Below are 22,844 nucleotides of genomic sequence, written 5' to 3' on the forward strand. Positions count from 1 at the left end.
AATAAAAGACTCATTTTGTATATTGGAGACCAAAAAAGGCATCGACATCTGGAGGTGAAGGAAGGGTCAAAATCTATTCGACAAGGTGAAAGTGACAGACTTTACAAAAGACTCATCATCATCATCACCTTGGTCATCGGAATACAAAAAAAAAATATAAAATATCATACGAAGACAAAAGAATTGTTATGGCTACTAAAAACTAAGTCCATTCAATAATTTTAAATTGTCAATATAGAAATAACAATTTAATATTGTCGAATCATTATAAGGTCGCCTATCCTTAAAATGTATGTTAAAATTTTATAATAAGATGTTTTTCCTAACTCACAAAGCCAAGAACTGAATTGTTCCATTGATAAAATTTTTATAATTTTTATAATAAGGTGGTTTTCCTAACTCACAATGCCAAGAACCGAATTCTTCCATAAATAAAATTTTATAATAAAGTGTTTTTCCTATAACAACCGAATTGTTCCACATATAAAATTTTAAAATCAGGTGTTTTTCCTATAACAACCGAATTGTTCAATAAATAAAATTTTAGAAAAAAGTGCTTTTCCTAATTCACAACGCCAACAACCAACCTAATTGTTCCATTAATAAAATTTTATAATAAGGTGTTTTTCCTAACTCACAATGCCAAGAACCGAATTCTTCAATAAATAAAATTTTATAATAAGGTGTTTTTCCTACAACAACCGAATTGTTCCATATATAAAATTTTATAATAAGGTGATTTTCCTATAACAACCAAATTGTTCCACATATAAAATTTTATAATCAGGTATTTTCCTATAACAACCGAATTGTTCCACAAATAAAATTTTATAATTAGGTATTTTTCCTATAACCGCATTGTACAGTTAATAAAATTTTATAATAATGTGTTTTTCCTAACTCACAACGCCAACTACCTAATTGTTCCATTAATAAAATTTTATAATAAGGTGTTTTTCCTAACTCACTAAGGCATTAACCGAATTGTTCCATACATAAAATTTTATAAGGTGATTTTCTTATAACAACCGATTTGTTCCATATATAAAATTTTAAAATAAGGTGATTTTCCTATAACAACCGAATTGTTCCACATATAAAATTTTGTAATCAGGTGTTTTTCCTATAACAACCGAATTGTTCAATAAATAAAATTTTAGAATAAAGTGCTTTTCCTAATTCACAACGCCAACAACCAACCTAATTGTTCCATTAATAAAATTTTATAAAAATGTGTTTTTCCTCATTCACAAAACCAAGAACCGAATTTTTCCATCAATAAAATTTTATAATAAGGTGTTTTTCCTAACTTACAATGCCAAGAACCGAATTCTTTTATAAATAAAATTTTATAATAAAGTGTTTTTCCTATAACAACCCAATTGTTCCATATATAAAATTTTATAAGGTGTTTTTCCTATAACAACCGAATTGTTCGATATATAAAATTTTATAATAAGGTGATTTTCCTATAACAACCGAATTGTTCCACATATAAAATTTTATAGTCAGGTGTTTTTTCTATAACTACTGAATTGTTCCATAAATAAAGTTTTAGAATATAGTGCTTTTCCTAATTCACAACGCCAACAACCTAATTGTTCCTATAATAAAATTTTATAATAAGGTGTTTTTCCTAACTCACTAAGGCAATAACCGAATTGTTCCATATATAAAATTTTATAATCAGGTGTTCTTCCTATAACAACCGAATTGTTCCATAAATAAAATTTTAGAATATAGTGCTTTTCATACCTCACAAAAAACCACTGCTGCTTAATTCTTATTTGGCTATGTGAAATTCATTTCCATAAAAACCGTAACCCTTAGAAAGTATTGAAACACATATCGCTATTTAGGATTCACAATCTATATAGATGTGAAATCTAAAATCGTATCGACGACCGAAAAAGGCAATTTCTGCAGGTGCACATCGATTCTAGGTTGCTATTTTGCATATGCAAAGAAATTCATCTTTCTTCCTTAATGATTCGCACCTAGGGGACTCTAAATTTCTCCGCACTCAATATAAATCTATGTACTTTGAGATTGGTTACAAATCGGGAGAGCGCGAGCGCGGCTTTTCTGGTATAAGAAAAACGAGGATGAAATGTATATATATATATATATATATACTAGAGGAGAACTCGAATCGGCATCGATTCAATGCCCTTATTTGTGGCGAGTATACGTTACACTAATGTCATTGCAATCGCGATACAAGTGGTGTGTGTTTAGTTCGAAATAAATATAAATACGATTTCTAGAAGAGCAGAGGACGCTCACGATGAAATAGAAGCGATGTAAAATTTTTCAAACTGTATATCAAACATTCCATAATATGAAAAACATATCCCTTTTATTCTAATTCTTTTTTGATGAGAAAATTTATCTTTCTCTAAATAGTGGTATCAAACATCCAAGTATGCTCTTTATGTATTATAATTTTTCAAAAATGTGTTAAAGTTCATTCAATATCGAAAAATTCTACTATACTGAATAGTACAGCTACTTTAAAAAAGAATTGACAAAAAAAAAACTATGAGCCGAAAGAGAAAATGGAAGCATACATCTTTATGCTTCAGAAAATGATAATCGTTGAACAAACCGTTTCGCGCACCATTTCCATTTCCCTTGTATTATGAGGCCTTGGGCGTATTTCCAATGAGGCCTATATTGTATACATGTATATAAGAGACCTTAAAGTCGAGGTGCCAGGAGTTTGCTCTCGGTAGACGCGAAGAAATAATGGACGAAGAAAGGGCAATAATCACTGTAATTTTGATCCAGAGTGAGTGTAGCATAATTTTTGACCCCTCTTCGATTTATGCGACACGTTCTCGCCCACACACTTTTTATATATATACTTTAAACTATTTATCCGATATTATCCACATCCTGAGTTATAAGGGAGAAAAAAATTTCCATTAAAATTTTTTTTCTCTTTTTGAATGAAAAAAAAATATATATATTTATCGCAAAAAATCTTCTAAAACTGTTAACAAGTGATATATTTCATGTATGGCATAATTATTCGTTATGGAAAATATCAATTTTACTGATTCAGATTCAATGAGATAAATATATAGAGGAGAAAAAAAATATATAGATCAAACTTGACCAATATATGCGCGAGTATTATAAAGGATATTGGAACGCATATGTCATTTCTTAGATTGATTACTTTAATGGTTCTTGATTTCCTAACGAAGTCAATCAATTATTCATGTTTCTTATTTCTTTGTATATAATGATTGAATACATTTTATGAACGTGATTATTATTTATTTTACTTTTTTTTGCGAGACAGTATTTATTTTTACATACGTTATTGTATATATCTATACGGTAATATATAGTATATAAAGATAAAGGTGTTTGCGATGACAGGCCAACCTTCATTTTTAGGACTCTGCTATTTTAAATCATAATATTCATAATACTCCATTCATATAATGAGCTTATACTGTACGTATAGTAGATATATATACCTTCATAGTTAGCGCCGATCAGCATACGATTATCTATATATATATAGTATAACAGAAGTAAAAAAAATCCGTTATCGCGATTAGCTGTCAGTCTGACAACCAAAGTCTACCGGTTTTGATAATGTTCCTTTAAACATATATATATATATATATATATATATATATATATATATATATATAATCGATATTCATGTGCAGAAAAATTGCTCTGACATTATTTAGTCCAGACGATAAATATAATTATGGTTAATATATAAATGAAGATATTTGCTTATTCCTCTAACCTGTTTTTTATATATAGAAATTAATTTATATATGAATATATAGATAATATTAATAACTTTTAGTTTAATTAAAAGCTTCTTCGGTTAATTAAAGAAAATTGTTACCTCTCTATACGTATATATGGGTAAAAAGTGATTTCAAAAATATTTCCTTCTTGATGCCGATGATACAAGATTCTGCGGGTTGATCGAAAAATTTTAATTATCAATTTAGAAAAAAAAAATTTAATTTAAAACTGTTAATTTCATTAATGACAAGTATATAAATTAATTACTAGAAAATTGTTAGTTTATCATTATTGAAATTGACTACTAAATATAAAAAACGTAAATTAATTTAAAATAAATATATATTTAATATTTATAATATCATTAAAAATTTATAATTTATTATATATAGGAAACTTGTGATTAATAAGTGAAAATTTCTAATGGTAATTAAGAAATATTGAAGATTATGGTTATTGACAATAATTATCGAATTAAGAAAAGAAGAACTGTTAAAAATAAAAATTGTGGAAGTGAGTTAAAGGAAGTTATAATGGACTATACAATCAAAGTAAATCATAGAATAATAATATTTCATTTGATAGAATTTTCATTTATCATATTTTTCACATATTTCCATATGTGAGCATATTTCAGAATCTTTTAACAGAGCACACTATATTTTTTGTTAGAAATTTCTCCTTTTATTATTTTTACATCTCATAAATTTTTAGGTCAATTTATTACATGATGAAAATGAGAAATTCTTTGTCATTTATTATTATTATTATTATGCATTTGTCTTATATGCTATTCTAAAAGAATTGCAGAAAACCTTGCAAATTTTTTGAGGTAGAATTACAAATATTTACAATTATAATCTTTTTCAGAATTTTTATGGATATAAATCCAGCAACAGGGAACAAAAGGGATATGGATCAAGAAAAAAAATCTTTTATTCCTGACTATATATGAATTGTAAGCGCGTCTACAAAAATTGAAAAATTTAATATATGGTTAATGTTTTCATAACTAAATTTAAATTTTTGCCAAACTGAGATTTTTTACTTGAAAATTATTAAGTATACTTCTGTAGTGTAAGTACGTTTACTATATGTAATTAAATATTTTAAAACCATATGATTCTAATTTATTTAATAATTTGTTTAATTCAAAGTATATATAACTATCTTAAATAATTTAACTATTTTTTTTTGTTAACTCTCTAAATCTGAATTACTAGTTTTCTACTAATGAATGAGTGCGCGTATTCGTTTACCAATTGAATTAGTAACAGTTTTGACTAATTTTTAGTAAAAAAACTACTAATTGCTAGTAGAAAACTACTAATTCATGGAGTAAGTCGTATTTTTTACTATTTCAAATTAGTAAGCCGATTTACTCCATGAATTAGTAGTTTTTTTACTAGCAAATAGTAGTTTTTTTTTACTAAAAATTAGTCAAAACTATCACTAATTCAATTGGTAAACGAATACGCGCACTCTTTTATTAGTAGAAAATTACTAATTCAAATTTAAAAAGAACCTATTAAATCAGTATAGTTTTACTAACTATAAATGACTAGAATAACTAATTAAATAGTAACAATATAACTAATTGAAATTAGCAAAAACCTTTTTACTATCTATATATATGTATATGTGGCTCTTCCAGTTTCCGTCCAGCTATAAGACCCAGTTTCCGTCCACTTTAATTTTGAAGATAACATTTATGAAAAAATTATTTTCTTTTATTTTTTTACTTCAACTAATAAGTCTATTGCATTTCCAAAAAAGAATAAAATATTGTTAAAAAATAATTTAAATTATTATATACGAGATATTTTTAAAATGGACGATAACTGGGACAACGACGCGAAAGAGTTAATAATATTTGTATATATATGTATATATCACTTATTTGTGCGTTAGGAAAAACATCTTATTATAAAATTTTTGTTTATACCTACGTAATGCCAGTATTGGCCAACTAATTAATTAATTTGTTCAATGTTTCGTGCTCATGCGCGTTGACCTCATGTGTGTGATATGAGTCACTTTGTGCGTTAGGAAAAACACCTTATTATAAAATTTTTATAAGCCACCCCGTTAATTTTGCTACTATTATACTTTGTGCTTTATTATTGTTCGAAACACATAATTTATTAATGAAAAATAAGTTTTTTAAAAGTTAAGTCCAGCGTTATCATGAACTCAGTGAAAGAAACACTTACATTTCACTGCGCCGCCGGATTATCTAGAAATTTAAATCCAAATATATTCCAATAAAAATGCAAGCATTACTTTTCGAGATTGATACTATGTATATAATTTTAATCTTTCTGGTTAAAAATTGACTTTTTTTTAGATTTAGCACTCACGGTGCGCCAGAAGGTGCTTTAAATAAAAATGAATTGGCACTTAAAAATTCTTTTTGATTATGATTCTTAGATGAATAACAAACATTTCTCGATAGTTTTTAAAATCAGTTTACGTGCCCGATTTAAATAAAATTGAGTTTTTATATAAAAACAGTATTTTATGGGGTATCAGAATTTATTTAATCTAATAACTACTGTAATAAATGATAAAATAATTACTTATTTTCAATTTTACATATAAATAATTATATTGCTATAGTGTGTTTGTGTCCGATTTTAAAAAATTGAATTATAATGTTAAAAGAACGATTTTAAGAGTGACAAAATTTATTTAAGAGAGTCGAATGGTCTCTGAAATTTTTTTGGCAAGAAGAGACATTTAATTATCGCTCTATAAAAGCGGCACTAAACGTGAAAATGATAAACATTGATTTTAAAATACTTTCTTCTCGAAAGACGGACACTTTTTACAAAAGCAGCTAGAGATCCTTATCTTATATAAATTTCCTAAATCCGAAAGATTATGCGAATCCATACAAAAACACGATTACAAAACGAAAAGTAATGTAATGAGGGGTTCATTACCTCCTGTCGCCGTCAGATGGCAGCAGCATGCAGGGCGCACAAAGTCGCAGCTGTTATTAGATTACTTTTCTACTTTTTGTTTTGCAATCATATTTTTCTATGGATTCGTACAGTCTTTTGGATTTAGGAAATTTATAAGATGAGGATTTTGGCTGATTTTGTTAAAAGTGTTCGCGTTTCGAGAAAAAAGTATTTTAAAATCAATACTATTTCACGTTCAGAGCGATAATTAAATCTCTCTTCTTGCCAAAGAATTTCAGATACCGTTCGACACTCTTAATGCATAAATATAAAAACGAAATAAGAAAATAACTTCATTGTTAATAAATTTACATGAACCCAAATCTAAAACATCTATTATCTATACGCATATATATATATACATATTAAATAAATTCTGGTTCCTCATAAAACACTATTTTTAAATATTTAAAACTCAATTTGTTTTAAATCGGGCACGTAAACTGATTTTAAAAACTATTGAGAAATGTTTGTTATTCATCTAAGAATAATAATCAAAAAGAATTTTTAAGTGCCAATTCATTTTTATTTAAACCTCCTTCTGGCGCACCGTGCACTATATGAAGTATAATTTAATTAGTTTTAGGATGAATTTCAAAATAATAATTGGATTAGAAAGCATATATTTTTAGGATTTATCTGATTCACGAACTTTTAAGATTATTAATTTCTTAATTTCATTGTTAATTCGCTCAGACTTTTTTTATCAAATTTTTTTTCACACGATATTTTTGTAATCGCTCAAGTTAATTCTCGAATTATATATGTTATTAATGTATCAGCAACAACAACAATTTTATTGACCAACAATTTTATATGAATAAAAATGAGTGTTGAGGAGTTATTATCATAAAAAAAATACCCGAAGCACACACACATATACATATATAAATATATATAATTCATATATATATTGGCTAAACTTGAAGACCAATTTGAAGTAGTGTCCCATTAAGAAAATGACACGCAATAATGCGACATTTCCGAGAATAAGGAACGCGTTTCACGATCATTCGCACGATTGTAACGACATAACGGAGCGACCCTCAAGCAGTTTCACGGTAACTGAAACCGAATCGCCTTGACTCACGAGAACGTCGCGTTAAGAAATACAGGGTTACAACTTTTAGTTTATATATATATATAAACCTTTATTTCGGCAAAATTTTAAGGGCTTTCGAAAGACATATTATTCAATGTTATAATTTTCCCCTTTCACTTTTTTTTAAAATTCTTTTGTTTCGTTTATTGACATACAATATTTTGCCATCACTTGAGATAAAAGAAAAAAATGTGTAATTTTTAAATATGAGAAAAAATTGAGTCAAAAGAAATATCTTTTAAAACAGTTAGTATATACAAATACATACATATTTATTTCTAAAAGAGAGAGATACCTGTGTTTGTCTATATACTTGGTTTCTGTTATTAAGTTCTCCTATACTATATATATAAGCTATTCTTCTATTATTACAGGAAGTTCCTTTATGCTGATGATCTTGAAACGTTTTCTTCGAGACAGGAGTTTTTTGTGGTCATAAAACGATGGAGGAAAATTGGTGGGCGTTTCTTTGAATATTTACTATCAGAGAGCACCTTTGACAGTTTGCAATATTTTCTTGTTTATTACCATTCATATAAGTGCAGACAATATCCGGGTTTTTGCGTAAAAATATTTCTGAATCTTGGAAGAATGTTAATATGTTGGGCGTTTTTTTTTTCTTGTAATTAAGAAATTCATGTCCTTCGCGCGGGTATTGGAGAATTATTACACAACGCGGGAGTAATAAAAAATAGAATATATATATGCTATAATTTTTTAATCTAATTGAAAACTTATATATATTAACTAACCTGTGTCGATGACTGTAAGGATCTATGAGTTGAACCACTCCATTTTCCTTGTCTAGATATATTATTCCTTTGATCGTGATAGGAGGAACGTTTTAACGGCAATGATGTATAATAAGGAAAACCCGATGTAAATGAATTCACTTTTCTCTGTTGAAAATCAAAATCAAAAAAATTATCCGTTCCAATTGTATTAAAAGCGCCACGATTCAATGATGATTGTTCATTTGAAAATGGTCTATAAAATTGTGAAAATCCAAATCCACTAGCGACGGGACGATATGTGGGATTAATTTGTGAATAACTGGGAAATTTATTATAATCAATAATTCCACTTGTTGGTGTCAATGTGGATTTAATTTCCTGATGTTGCAATTCATTATTTTGTTCACGATTAATTTCATTAGTTTTTATATAATTATCTTCGTCAAACACCTCAACTTTAACATTCACTTTATTTTGTAATTCATCATCATCTACTTCATTTTTCACTACTGTCACCAAATGATGACGGGAATTTGTTAAATTGTCTTCATTAATTGAATTTTTCTCAACACCTAAACTTGCCAGCTGCATTTTATTGATATATATGTCAAAAGACTGATATCATTGCTTTAAAATAATTCTCTCCATTAAAATTTACAGCATTAGGTATGGATAAAGGTTTCTGGAGCAATTTTCATTTCGTTTATTTTAAAATTATATAAACCTCATAAAATAGTACGGAGTGTATAAACGCACTTGTCTTTAAAACGAAAATCATCAAGGTTAATATATGATTTCGTGTGGGGTCGATAAAATAAAAAAAAAAAACAAAAAACAAGAGTTAAATCACTAAAACTATATATATAATATAAACAATAGAGAATCATCAGTATGACCGGAGATCCGAAGTACCGCTTCGGATCGGCTCGGGTTTTTCAGTCGATGGTGGGGATAGGTGGGAGGTGGGGGGGGGTGGCAAGGGCGGCGTGACAGTTTCCGTGTCACGTGTCTCCGACCTTAGGCCCCGCCTACGAATCCGATTTTCCCTCCGGAGGATCGTTACCTGGCCATACCACAATCCACTGGTGAAACGTCATTCGTCGCTGGCTCGTTGAATCGTAAGGACGAATGATATTATAACGCTCCTGATAATTCACACATATACACACACACACACACACAAACACGTATTTTCAGAAATTTTTTTTTCTCCACACTAAAACAAAAAACTATTCTATTTGCATTACACACACTAATTTTCAAAATTTTTATCTTCTTGACGTCACCAAGGGAGAGGGATTATTTTTCTATATACAAGGGAAATTGTAACAACAATCGATTGTTTGTTATCGACTGATGTCAATTGATTAAAAATAAAATGAGAAAAAGATTAATTGAACGCGAAATATATATATATATATATATATATATAATATGCTTTTTCATATTATAATGTATAAAGAAGCAGCCGGGCCCGGTTTAAGCTGATCGCGTACGAGTTTCATTCCACGCAGCGTGAAACTCTCGGTCGGAGGTGCACAGCCAGCGCCAAATAACGAGAAGCAACGAATCATACCGAACACACCCGACAGCATATTACCTTCGAGGATATCGCTCTATACACCGCCACTGTCGACCTTCCTTCCCGCCTTCCGCGCGCATGCCATTACACATACATATATATACACACACCAAATAGACTTGATATTTTACGAAAGAGAAAAAATCTAGTCCTAAAGTACATATATCGGAGCGTCTTGTAGGATTTCTTTTGATAGTTATTTGAAATATTATTATCATCATATTTCTCAAATCAAAGTGATGTCAAAATAATTACATGTAATATAAATAATTATAATTATAATCACACAAAAAAAACCGCTATATACCAGACAATAGATTTAAAAAAAAAAAACCCAAGACTCATACTTTCATCATTTACTATATATATACCAGATCCTAACGAAATCTTTACATTGAGTGCGTCTGATGATGACAAAATTGAATTTCAAAACACACCCTGGTTTAAAAATATTATTGATTGCGTAGGAAGAATTTTGCTTTAATGTGTAGTGTGAGAAGTGACGACAAGAGATGAAATTTTCAATCTTTTTTTTTACCTTTTTAATCTACTTCAATCCTAACTTAAACCTTTTGGTACTTTTTTCTTCCTTTTAACGCATGACTTTAACCCTTAACCGCATCCTTTGATTGTAAAATTTTAATTCTAAAATGAACATTATTAGACCTTATGATACTACTTGAAGTTTTTACTGTCAGGCTAATAAACTTTTCTGACTCTTTTTTCATCCTACTTGACACTATACATACATATATTCTTTTCAGAATATATATATACTCTCTCTTAATTTGAATCAGTGAAATTTCACTGGTGAAATAGCTAGAAGTCGCGGTTACTGAATCATTTACTGAAATTTTCACTGACAATCAGTCATATATCACTGATTTCCAGTGAAAATTTTACTAAATGAATCAGTCAATCTGTTTTACCCATTACCGATAATACAGATTGACTGATTCATTTAGTGAAATTTTCACTGGAAATCAGTGATATATGACTGATTTTCAGTGAAAATTTCACTAAATGATTCAGTAACCGCGACTTCTAGCTATTTCACCAGTGAAATTTCACTGATTCAAATTAAGAGAGTAGAGTTGATTTTAAATCTTTGAGGTTTCCAGAGTATTTAAAAAAAAAATAATAATAATCGCCGGAACCTTTTTTGAGAAAAATAAATTTTAATATTTTTTCATTGATAACACCGCAGCCTCATAAAAATAAAAGTATATATATATCATGTGCGAATGACCGAGTATCCTATATAGCCCGGCCCATACTTTTTTTTGGTAACATACAAATTTTTTTGAAAATTGCGGTTGGATTTACTATTAAAACTCGTTCCTCAGGATTTTTTGGGATTGCTGCATTTTTGAATATGAAGTCAAATTTTAAAAAATCGTCAGCCATATTGGATCAGCTATTTTGAATTTTTAAAATTTGACTTCATATTCGTAACCAGCAACCTCAAAAACCCCTGAGAAACCCCACTTCTATATTATAAACAATGACAGCAATAACCTTTTTTTTTATAAAATAGCAACTCGAAATGAAATATTTTGCTGTTATTAGTACATAACCTAAAAAATCCAATACTATACATTTATTTTTGTTTCGTTTTGAAATTATAATTTGTATACAAATTAAGATAGATATATCTATCTCTATCTTTATTAATTGCTGAATTCATTTTTAATTATAAAACACTTTTTATAATATAATGAAAAGAATTATTTACCTTAGAAAGCCAAAATATATATACTATATATATTGCGAAGGCAAAAAAAAAGGCATGTCAGATTCCCCGAAAAGTGCCCCCCTGGAGGTTCCAAAGAATTTTCGATGGGATTCCGACAGAGTTCCGACGGAATTAGGACTCTAAAAATTTTGAAAAAAATTAATCGTAACTCCGTCAGACTTATACGTCGGAGTTCCAAAGAATTTCCAATGAGATTCCGACGGAGTTCCCATTACTTTTTTTCAAAATTTTTAGAGTCCTAATTCCGTCGGAACTCCGTCGGAATCCCATCGGAAATTCTTTGGAACTCCGATGGAATTGCGACGGAATTACGTTGGAAGTTCTGGAGGAATTCTGATAGAACCAGCTCCAGGGCGCACTTTCCGGGGAATCTTTCCAAAGTGGGAGGTAATGTAATTAACAGAAAATCGTTATTAATTTTTTTCAAATTAATGTCTCCCTAAAAGATGATAAAGCTGGTGCATCAGATATACAATTCAAGAATTTTTCTTTATATATAATTTAAAGAAAAAGTGATTTTTTCTTTTTATTTTATTATATATATTTGAAAAGTGTGAAGAAGAGTGAAAGTATAAAAATTTTATATATATATATATAATAAGGTTTTTTTTCCTAATGCACAAAGTTCTCCTATATTACTTTGGTAATATAATTAACAGTAAATTGTTATTAATTTTATTCAATGCAATTAATATGTCACCCATAAAAATGAAACAGCTGATTCAAATACAATTGAAGAATTTTTCCTTAAGTATATATATATATATATATATATATATATATATATATATATATATATATATATAACATATATGAGAGATAGTATATATTTATTGTATATGAAAATAATACTTTAATTATATTAAAAATCATAAAATCAGTTAAGACATACCTTAAAAATGTTACATTTATTTTATGAAATAACTGTCTTTGATATCGTATTGTATCAAAAATTCTCATGTGAAAAGGAATTTTAAGGGCGCTCTTCTTTTCTCGTTAGACGCAGTTATATTTACTGGATGATATATATATATATATATATATATATATATATATATATATATATAAGTTGCTGTATTCATATATATTCTATATATAGGGTATATTATTTTATACACACATATGTATATATACCTATATAGGTATACGGTATACCCTTGTTGCGTCCGTTGTCGAGACAAAAGGAGATGAGCTATAGACGAGACAGAATAGGGTTCCGCGCGTCTCTTTCTTCCTTTCTCCTTACTTTTTTTCCTTCTTCTTCTCCTCTCGTGCACATCAGCTACGTCGATATCCTCTATATTACCGCGCGCAGAGGAGAGAATTGGCGCGTTGCGTATATAGGTATAAAGGTGCCTTTACGTATATATATACACACTTTATATATATATGTACTTTCGCAGCGGGATGACTGGTGAGAGAATTCAATTTCCGTCGTCGTTATCCGTGCCTCCATCTTCGGTTCGGACGAAGATCACCCGTCGTTTCATGTTTCCTCGCATACACACCCCTCTTGCATATATATATATATATATATATACCCGTGAAAAGCAAAAAGATAGAAGTCACTCTCTCACCAACTCAAAACCATATATATTTTGTTCCGGGGTTTTCGTTAAATAAATAAAAATATAATTTAATTAATAGAATTTAGAACAAAACAGCTAATTCGCTTTTTTTGGGTTTGCGAAGGTTTATTTCAATTTCAAAAGTGTGTTGCGAGCAATCATATAAACACCGTTATTTCAATATAAGAGAAATATAAATAGCCTCCTACAATTATATAGTGACACAATCTCAATCGGAAATTGCATGTAAATAAGACACGTTTCTAATTGTTCCTTAAACGGAAAAAATCGCGAAAAAGAAACACAAAACTTGTATATAATCAACTTTCGAGATTATTATACATATACATATATATGTGAATTGTGGGTCACACTGAAGATAGTGAGGCCAACGATAAGGGATCGACCCTCGACCGATTAAAATTCGTTTTGACTTAACGCTCTGGCGAATTTCAGCTTCATTACATAATCAAGTTTCTGCGCTGCCCAGCTGTCTGAATATAATAATAATAATAATAATATAGGGAGCAGGAATAACAAAATCCCTCAGGATTTACTAAACTAATTTCTAAGATCTATAATCTATCGATTTAATCTAATTAGAGATAAAAAATTAATATCAGAACGTCCGTTCTAATGTCGTCCTGGCAAATTGTCCAAGGACGCGACAGAAAAAGTGGGCGTGTGTCACCGATATGTTTGGGGACAGATACAAACCAATGGGAATTGAGAAGGCGTGGAACAGAATGTGGAGACACTCCGACGTTTTGTCCTTTCTCTGTCTCAATAGCGAGGGGGAGACTTCTCTGTCTCCGAATGTTGCGACGGAGGGGCAAAACAGAAGTGGGGAGAGTTGTGAAGGGGATGTAGGGGAAATGTCGCGAGGTGGGGAATAATGGACACGCCTACACGAAGTGTGGTGGGGAATAGTCGAACGCTGACAGCGCATACTGTGGCATCTGGTACAGATACGACGACATCCTCTACAACTTTGTGTATATATATATGTGTTCAGATCGTATACATGAATCTGCCCTTTCAAGTGTACTCGTGCGCACTTGTATCATAAATTTTCTTTCAATTGTCAGTGACAGGATGTGTTTGATGTAAAGCTAGGAGCTTGATGAGGAAAAAAAAACCCTGTCATTACTTGATTTGATATTCGGTTCAAGACAAAAGAAATGTGCCTCTTAGTCCTATGTGCCAGATGACGGCCGTGTACAGGTTTTCGAGAAATATGCGTGCAGGACAGTAATTAAGTCCATGAAGGTACTTGAAGAACAGGAACTCGTAGATCAGACACAAAAATAGCATTGCATGATTTTAGAAAACGAAAACTATATATTATTAGCACAAGGGATATAGTCGCGCACTTGTCTTGCGCGTCTGGTTTTTTTATGATCTTAAAAATAGGGCAAAAAACACATTTTATGTCCTCTTATGTAATCTATATATATATATATATATATAGGGCTAAATAAATAGAAAGCAGATGTTTGGGCCTATTAAAAAGAAGGTTTGTATTGGATTTTGAAAGTATATAGATGAGGGATAGCTCTAAACAGAAAGAGATGAGCAAACGATTACTTTTGGTATTAAAGGTCGATTGACGTCTCTTAATTGTGGATTTCTTTCTTATCTGCTGTCACCTTATCCTTCAAGTATAAAAGTCTTAGGATTAGTTTGTCTCTCTATCAGTGCCGACCCACGTCTAACGCTTAATCTTTCCCTGGATAGTTTACTTCCTACTTTGTGTCCATCGCATATACACCCTATTTCGAGGGTGCGATCACCCTCTAGTGACACGTTTTGTTCTTGAGCATTTATTCTCCTGTATTGTAATTACGGAAAAACTATTATAATTATTACTATCGGATTTAAAAATATAGCAGATAAATTCGATGCAGGAAAAAATAAAAAATAGTTCGTCGCCTTATTGTCGATAAATTAGAAATCGCGTCCTCTTTTGTGGATGATGGATGTCACACACATCAACAACTCGCACCCCAATCAAGGAAAAGATCGCGAAATAGAAAATGATTTATGTTCTGCCTCGACGCATTCTTTTATATACGAAGGTCAAATCCATGACTGATGTTTCTTTGATTGTTTATCTTTGTTTGCTTATTGCTTTTAGGCTATTGTTTTTTTTTCTGCATCAGCTGTTTCATCTTTTTGGGAGACATTAATTGAAAAAAATTAATAACAATTTTCTCTGTTAATTATATAACACACCACCTCATTTGGGGTGGGAATTAATCTTTGTGCATTAGGAAAAACACTTTATATTATAAAATTTTTATACTTTACACACTTTTCAAATTATAAAATAAAAAATCACTTTTTCTACAAAAAGTATAAGGAAAAATTCTTGAATTGTATTTCTATCAGCTTTTTGGGAGTAGACATTATAATTTAAAACAAAATTAATAACGATTCTCTGTTAATTAAATTATGCCATCTCATGTGCGGATTAGAAAAACTTTCTGAGTTAGGAAAAACAGCTTATTATAAAATTTTTATACTTTTTTTCTTCACACTTTTCAAATAATAAAATATAAATAAAAAATCACATTTTCCAAAAAATATGAATTTAAGGAAAAATTTTTCAATTGTATCTGAATCAGCTGTTTTATTTTTATGGAAGACATTAATTCCATTTAAAAAAATTAATAACAATTTACTGGAGGTCAATTATGTAACTTTTTCCGGATCCCACATTTCACATTCCGTATTCCGGATCTCACTTTTCCACTTTCAAAATTCCGTATTTTACATTCCATATCTCACATTCAAAATTTCGTATTCCACTTTACACATTCCGTATCCCACATTCTACTTTTACCCGGGATAAAATGAATAGTATTCGCGAATAAGTATACGCAGTAATCGGAATATTCGAAATAGTATTCCAAACGGTATTGAAAGTATATAGAGTATACCAAATAGTATTCTAATTGTATACATAATCTCCAATGTATACCTGAACGTCTTCCGTAATATTCGAAACGCATATGACAGTATACTGAGTAAACTAAGCTGAATCTTCAAATGGATCATCTTAGTTTCCTAAGTATACCAAAGTATTCAGAGTAATCTCGAAGGTCTTCAGAAGTCTCTTAAAAGTATGAACTAAGTGACACAATTTATTAATGACAAATTACCCATCGAATGGTACGAAATCATATGCTGAAAAAATTATAAGCAAATCAAGTAAGTTTTTCATAGATTTTTTATTTACTTAACCAGAAATTTATATTTTATTAAATATTATAATATAATATTAATATTATAAATGTTAACCTTGTATTCACTGCCTATTGTAATAATTTATTTAATAAATTATTGTATAAAATATTATAACACAAAAATTTTTTATAAAAAATAATTTAATAACATTAAAATATTTAAATATATCATTGATTAGAATGCAACTTAAAGTTGACATTTTTTTCAGGTACGGAATTATGAGTTTTATAAAGGATATACCATATTACTTATCGCTTCAAATATTTAATTCAGATAGTTATTTTTCTTTAAGTTTATCTATTTATTTATTTAACTTGTATATTAATTAATTAAGTATTACATATTATGTATAATTATGTTATTTAAGAAAAAATTTTTGTGTATATTTGGTGTTTATATGTATCAAAAAATATTTAATGAATAAATTAATTATCATTTAATATTATTTATTTTTGTTCACATTTATTATTAAGAAGAATTTTTGTCTATATGACAATGCGACATCTATTAGACACCATTAAAACTCTATCTTTGGAGTTCATTACAAGATAATTTGGAAAAATTCATATAATATCCCAATATGTATACGAACGGTATACTCTCCTTTCTATGTGGTAGATCTTAGTATACTATGTATAGAATACTATGTGACTCAAGTTTACTTTTTGGAATACCTACATTTTTCATCCCGGAATTCCACTTTTCACATTCTGTATATCCCACATTCTACTTTTAAAATTCTGTATCCCGGATCCTGTATTTCACATTCCGTATATTCCACTTTCTACTTTCAGGATCCCACATTGCGGATTCTATTTTCCATATTCTGTATTCTGGATCCCACTTTTGGAATGTGGGATGTGGAATCCGGAATTTTGTAAGTGTAATACTAAATGGAAAAAGTGGAATCCAGAATATGGGATTTAGAATGTAGAATCTGGAATGTGGGATCCAGAATACAAAATGTAAAATGTTGAATCCGGAATTTTTAAAGTGGAATCTGAAATATGAAATTTTTAAAGTAGAATCCGGAATGTGGAATATGAAATACCGCGAATTTTGAATGTGAGATCCGGAATGTGGAATCTGGCAAAAGTTACGTAATTGACGCCCTTTGTTAATTATATTATCCACCTCATGTAGGTTAGGAGGACTTATTGTGCGTTAAGAAAAGCACCTTATTATAAAATTTTTATACTTCCTCTCTTCTTTACACTTTTCAAATAATAAAATAAAAAGAAAAAATCACTATTTCTTAAGGAGGTTCCATCCCTTCACTGAACTAGTTAAAGCAATAACCATTTTTGTCTGATTTGACTTGCTCGGTATTTTGAAACGTCTGGCAACACTGCAACTCACGTTATGTATACGTTGTCAACAACTGTTGTTTTGTATTGTCGCGCATAACCTCAAAACTTTGACAAGCGCACGCGCACGGTGGAAACCGTGAAGACGCGAAATGCCGTGTTGCCAGATGCTTCAAGTTATCTTTTTTGTATCACAAAAAGTGGAAAAAAAATTTATAAATGAACTATTTTGAACTCTTACAAGAACCTATTGTCCTTTTTTAAATACAATACCGGTTCATTGCATATATGTCTTTAACTATACAAACTTTGATCAACATCTGTTTGTTTAATATTTCATAGTATGAAAATATATGTGACAAAGTAATGAATTCCCATAAGAATCAATGTTAAACAGTGAAAAAATAAATCAATCAGAACTTTTTTCTCCGGAACCTACAGGTCTCAAAAATTTAACTACAGAATTTTAGAAGCTTTATTTAGTAGTGTATCAAGTTTTACCAAAAACTGCTTGTTTATTCGATAATAGGTGGTACCTCCTTAAAGAAAATTTCTTGAATTGTATATCTATGATACATCAGCTTTTTCATTTTGTAGGGAGACATTAATTTGAAAAAAATTAATAACGATTTTCTGTTAATTAGATTACCCACCTAATGTGCGGGTTTGGAAAATTTTTGTGCGTTATAGGAAAAACACCTTATAATAAAATTTTTATACTTTCTCTCTTCTTCACACTTTTCAAATTCTAAAATTTAAAAAAATTACTTTTTTAGAAAGTTTACTTAAAAAAAAAATTTTGAATTGTATATCTAATCAGCTGTTTTTTTGGAGGACATTAATTTTAAAAAAATTAATAACTATTTTTTGTATACATTATCCACTTGATGTGGGTTAGAAAAACTTTAGTGCGTTAGGAAAAACACCTTATTATAATTTTTTTAATACTTTCTCTCTTCGCTTCAAACTTTTCAAATTATTAAATAAAAAATTCACTTTATACACAATAAGGTATATAAAAAGAAGAATTATCGAATTGTATCACGGCGGGTCATTCGCAGCGTCATAAATTGATACCGATTTTCTTTTTTGACACTTGACATATATTAAAAGTCACGGATTTTCGTGCAGCTACGTCTCCGTCACGTCAGGTTGACGGATCGTTGTGCGCACTCAGGAAATTAGGCAATTTCCGGTTTTGTGCTTGCTCGTGTCTGCATTTAATAGCGCGCACCTACAGTTACTTACAGTTTGGTATATATTAGGGACGCGACTATCGTTAAAGGTACTTCTTGGGGTAGACAGCCATTTCTAAGGCGATCGATTGAGGTACGTGTGGAGAGTCTCCGGTATCGTTCTCTCTGCCATATATATATATCGAAGACATAATATACAAAAACTATTGTAGACTTTCTTTCTACTCTACTTTTCTGTCAAAAGAATTACTACCTTTGCACCTAATTTTTTCTTTTTCTAAGAGACCTTGCTGAAAATACGTATATTGCGAAATAAGTCCTCGCGTGTCACGTGATGGGGTAATTATTATTCCTTAAAACATAGCTGCTCTACAATTTCGAGAGAGTTTTGTGTTTTATCTTCAAATGCGGCTCAAGGTAACCATGAAAAAATTTTTAACACGCAACAATCATGTTTGTGAATTTTTGTGCCATCATAGTATACTTATTTTTGAGAAACTTCCTGTCTCGCTATTTTCGAGCTTTTTGCTTATAGGCAAAAAAATACCTGACCGAATGAGAAAAATTTTGTAATAAAATTGGATGCGTAAAATTCTATTATATTTTTCAAGTTCCACCGCAAGATCATATAGTTACATAATTTTATCCTCATTTTCACGGGATGCGAATTTTTCTGTTGATGATGGGAATACTTAAGAGGACGGCATTCCATGGAGTAGTTGACACCAGGTGCAATGAAATCCCAAGTGTATATAAAACAGTGGTCGGTGTTGATAGTCCGCATATATATATATATATGCGCATGGTGAGAGCGAATCCTGGGGGTCACCTATGGGGTCACTAATGACACACGCAGACATACCGACTGCAACCTCGGGTTTGTGCCTACATATATATCCTATACGAAAACGCAAAACGTGAATTGGCCTCATCAAAGGGAACACAAACAATGTTGGATGCCACCGATGGCTCGACAAACGTGTGGTTAGTCAAATCATCGTACCGAAAATTGTGCTTACTATCTCTCTGCACGTCGAGTACCAAATGCCACGTCGGACAATATCAAATGAACTTGTGTTGGTTCTTCACATATATACATTTTCATACATATAAATTTTTCTTTAAAATATATGTTTATTTTTAAACGAATTTCTTTATTTTAAATATTAAGATCATCTTTTATGAATTATCTTTTAAATAATAGTAAAAGTAACTTAGCGTTGCAAACAGTAACGCCGCATGTGTAAACTTAACGAACTATTACCGACTGATGATAAGAGATTATCGACCGTCGATAAAATTTGGTAATAAAGAGGCGCAATAATAATTTTCAACTCTTGTCAAGAATCATAAATCAAAAAATTAGTACAATATATATATTGACGCACTGATCAACAAATTAAGAGAAATAATTAAAATTATTGACTAATTTAGTAAAATACAAAAAAATTAATTAAAAAGTTAAAATTAACTATAATATATATAGCGTGTTAAGATAATCATGTCTCTGGAATGTTTGTAACTTCCGCAACACACAAGAAACTATCTAATTTAATGTAGACTATTTTGCAAATCAAATTAAACTGATCTACACACTTTCGATTAATTGTGATAAGCTTCGATAATCTTGCTTAGATAGTGAACCTAATTGCAATCAACGATTTCTAACGAACGAAATTTATATCACTGTTTAAAAAAAAAAAAGTTTTATATTTATATTGATTAAATTCGACATTTATATACTTTTTACTGTGTATCTAAATAAAAATTGGGAAAATTAAAGTATAAATATTTATTTGTAGTCATGTAACCAATTATTTGGATCAAATAAATTTTTTTCCAGTTGCAAATTTATTTTAATTGCAAAATTTCAAAACATAACCTATAATTTTTTTTTTTGCATCTAAAGTCCCTTATATCGCGTCAGGACACAAATAATAGATTTATAAAAATTTATAAAATAAAAGAAACTCATTTCGTCCTTTTTTCTCTGCTTTAAAAAAAGTATAGATATGAATTTAAAGGATATGCGCCTCGCACATGAGATTATTGGCGACCTACGCGAATGCCAATCTCGCGTATAGTATAATTCCTGTTTGTTTTGTATCCACATATATATATATATATACAATTGAAAAACACGTAACGAGTGTCTTACCTTGCTATTGAACCTACACCAGATTGGCGACCATCATCACTATATATATATATATATATAAGCTATGTGAGAATACTTTCAAAGATAATGACTAGAATCATCATCTTCACCGGAAAATAATCTCATACTTATATATATAGAGAAAATAAAAAAAGAAAACTTCAATCACAGGTATTGGTGGCAATAAAAGATTAATCTCCTTTCGAAAGTTGTTAATATTGAACAAACAAAGAAAATATATATACAGTAAAAATTATTGTTTGAACTTGATTGATAAAAGATTGCGCGTTTATATAATTTTATAAAAACAAATCAATAGAAAATATGAAATTGCCAATGGAACCGAATAGCAAAAACCAGGAAATAAATTTTTGGTATTAATAAGAAAGGATTAAATGCGAGAAAGAAACCGTCTATTTAAAATGTTAATTGCGCGGCTCGTTAGAAGACCCCCTGCAATGTTTGCTAGAAGGTCATTGAGGGTCGCCTTGCAGGGAGTCCTTTAATATTTGCCTTTAGACTCCCAATTTTTTTTTTTCGTTATTTATTTATATCTTTCAAAACTGTACTGTCTATCGTCAAACAATGATCTAGATTGCGATTTTTTTTAATTACACGCAGGCCAATAAAAAATCATTTTTTTTTGGTGCGGCAAATGTCAAAGCTGCGCTTCTAGGGTTTTTAATGCTGAACACGAATCTATAAGGGAAAAGTTTCTATCAGTTCTAGTTTTTGAGGAAAACGGGTTTACACTCTAAATCTGAATCAGTGGCTCCACGGTGCGTCAGAAGGTGGTTTAAATAAAAATGAATTGGCACTTAAAAATTCTTTTTGATTATGATTCTTAGATGAATAACAAACATTTCTCAATAGTTTTTAAAATCCATACAAAAACACGATTGCAAAACGAAATGTAATATAATGAGAGGTTCATTACCTCCTGCCGCCGTCAGATGGCAGCAGCATGCAGGGCGCACAATGTCGCATCTGTTATTAGATTACTTTTCTACTTTTTGTTTTGTAACCATGTTTTTCTATGGATTCGTACAGTCTTTTGTATTTAGGAAATTTAGAAGATGAAGATTTTGGCTGATTTTGTTAAAAGTGTTCGTGTTTCGAGAAAAAAGTATTTTAAAATCAATACTATTTCACGTTCAGAGCGATAATTAAAGCTCTCTTCTTGTCAATGAATTTCAGATACCGTTCGACACTCTTAATGCATAAATATAAAAACGAAACAATAAAATAACTTCATTGTTAATAAATTTATATGAACCCAAATCTAAAACATCTATTATCTATACGCATATAAGTATACATTAAATAAATTTCTTTCATCATAAAATACTATTTTTAAATATTTGAAACTCAATTTGTTTTAAATTGGGCAAGTAAGCTGATTTTAAAACCTATTGAGAAAAGTTTTTTATTCATCTTAGGACC

General features: G+C 29.7%; 1 protein-coding gene across 3 annotated transcripts in view; it reads right to left on the reverse strand.

Annotated features, from left to right (window-relative positions):
- Window positions 1–22,844, reverse strand: part of LOC127283956 (zinc finger protein basonuclin-1-like) — a 528,269-nt gene that overhangs the window by 500,642 nt on the left and 4,783 nt on the right. Inside the window, exon 1 of one of the 3 annotated variants that reach the window (XM_051309163.1) lies at window positions 8,604–9,941. The exons of 1 other annotated variant lie outside the window; for it this stretch is intronic. In XM_051309163.1, the coding sequence (XP_051165120.1) occupies window positions 8,604–9,176 (573 nt within the window). In that variant the 5' untranslated portion in view covers window positions 9,177–9,941. Of the gene's footprint in view, window positions 1–8,603; window positions 9,949–22,844 lie in introns of those variants that run through there. One more of the 3 variants, XM_051309165.1, reaches the window with a different exon arrangement.

This window comes from Leptopilina boulardi, unplaced genomic scaffold, assembly GCF_019393585.1.
Source record: "Leptopilina boulardi isolate dan_hultmark-lab unplaced genomic scaffold, ZJU_Lbou_2.1 LbouV2_316, whole genome shotgun sequence".
Taxonomy (NCBI): domain Eukaryota; kingdom Metazoa; phylum Arthropoda; class Insecta; order Hymenoptera; family Figitidae; genus Leptopilina; species Leptopilina boulardi.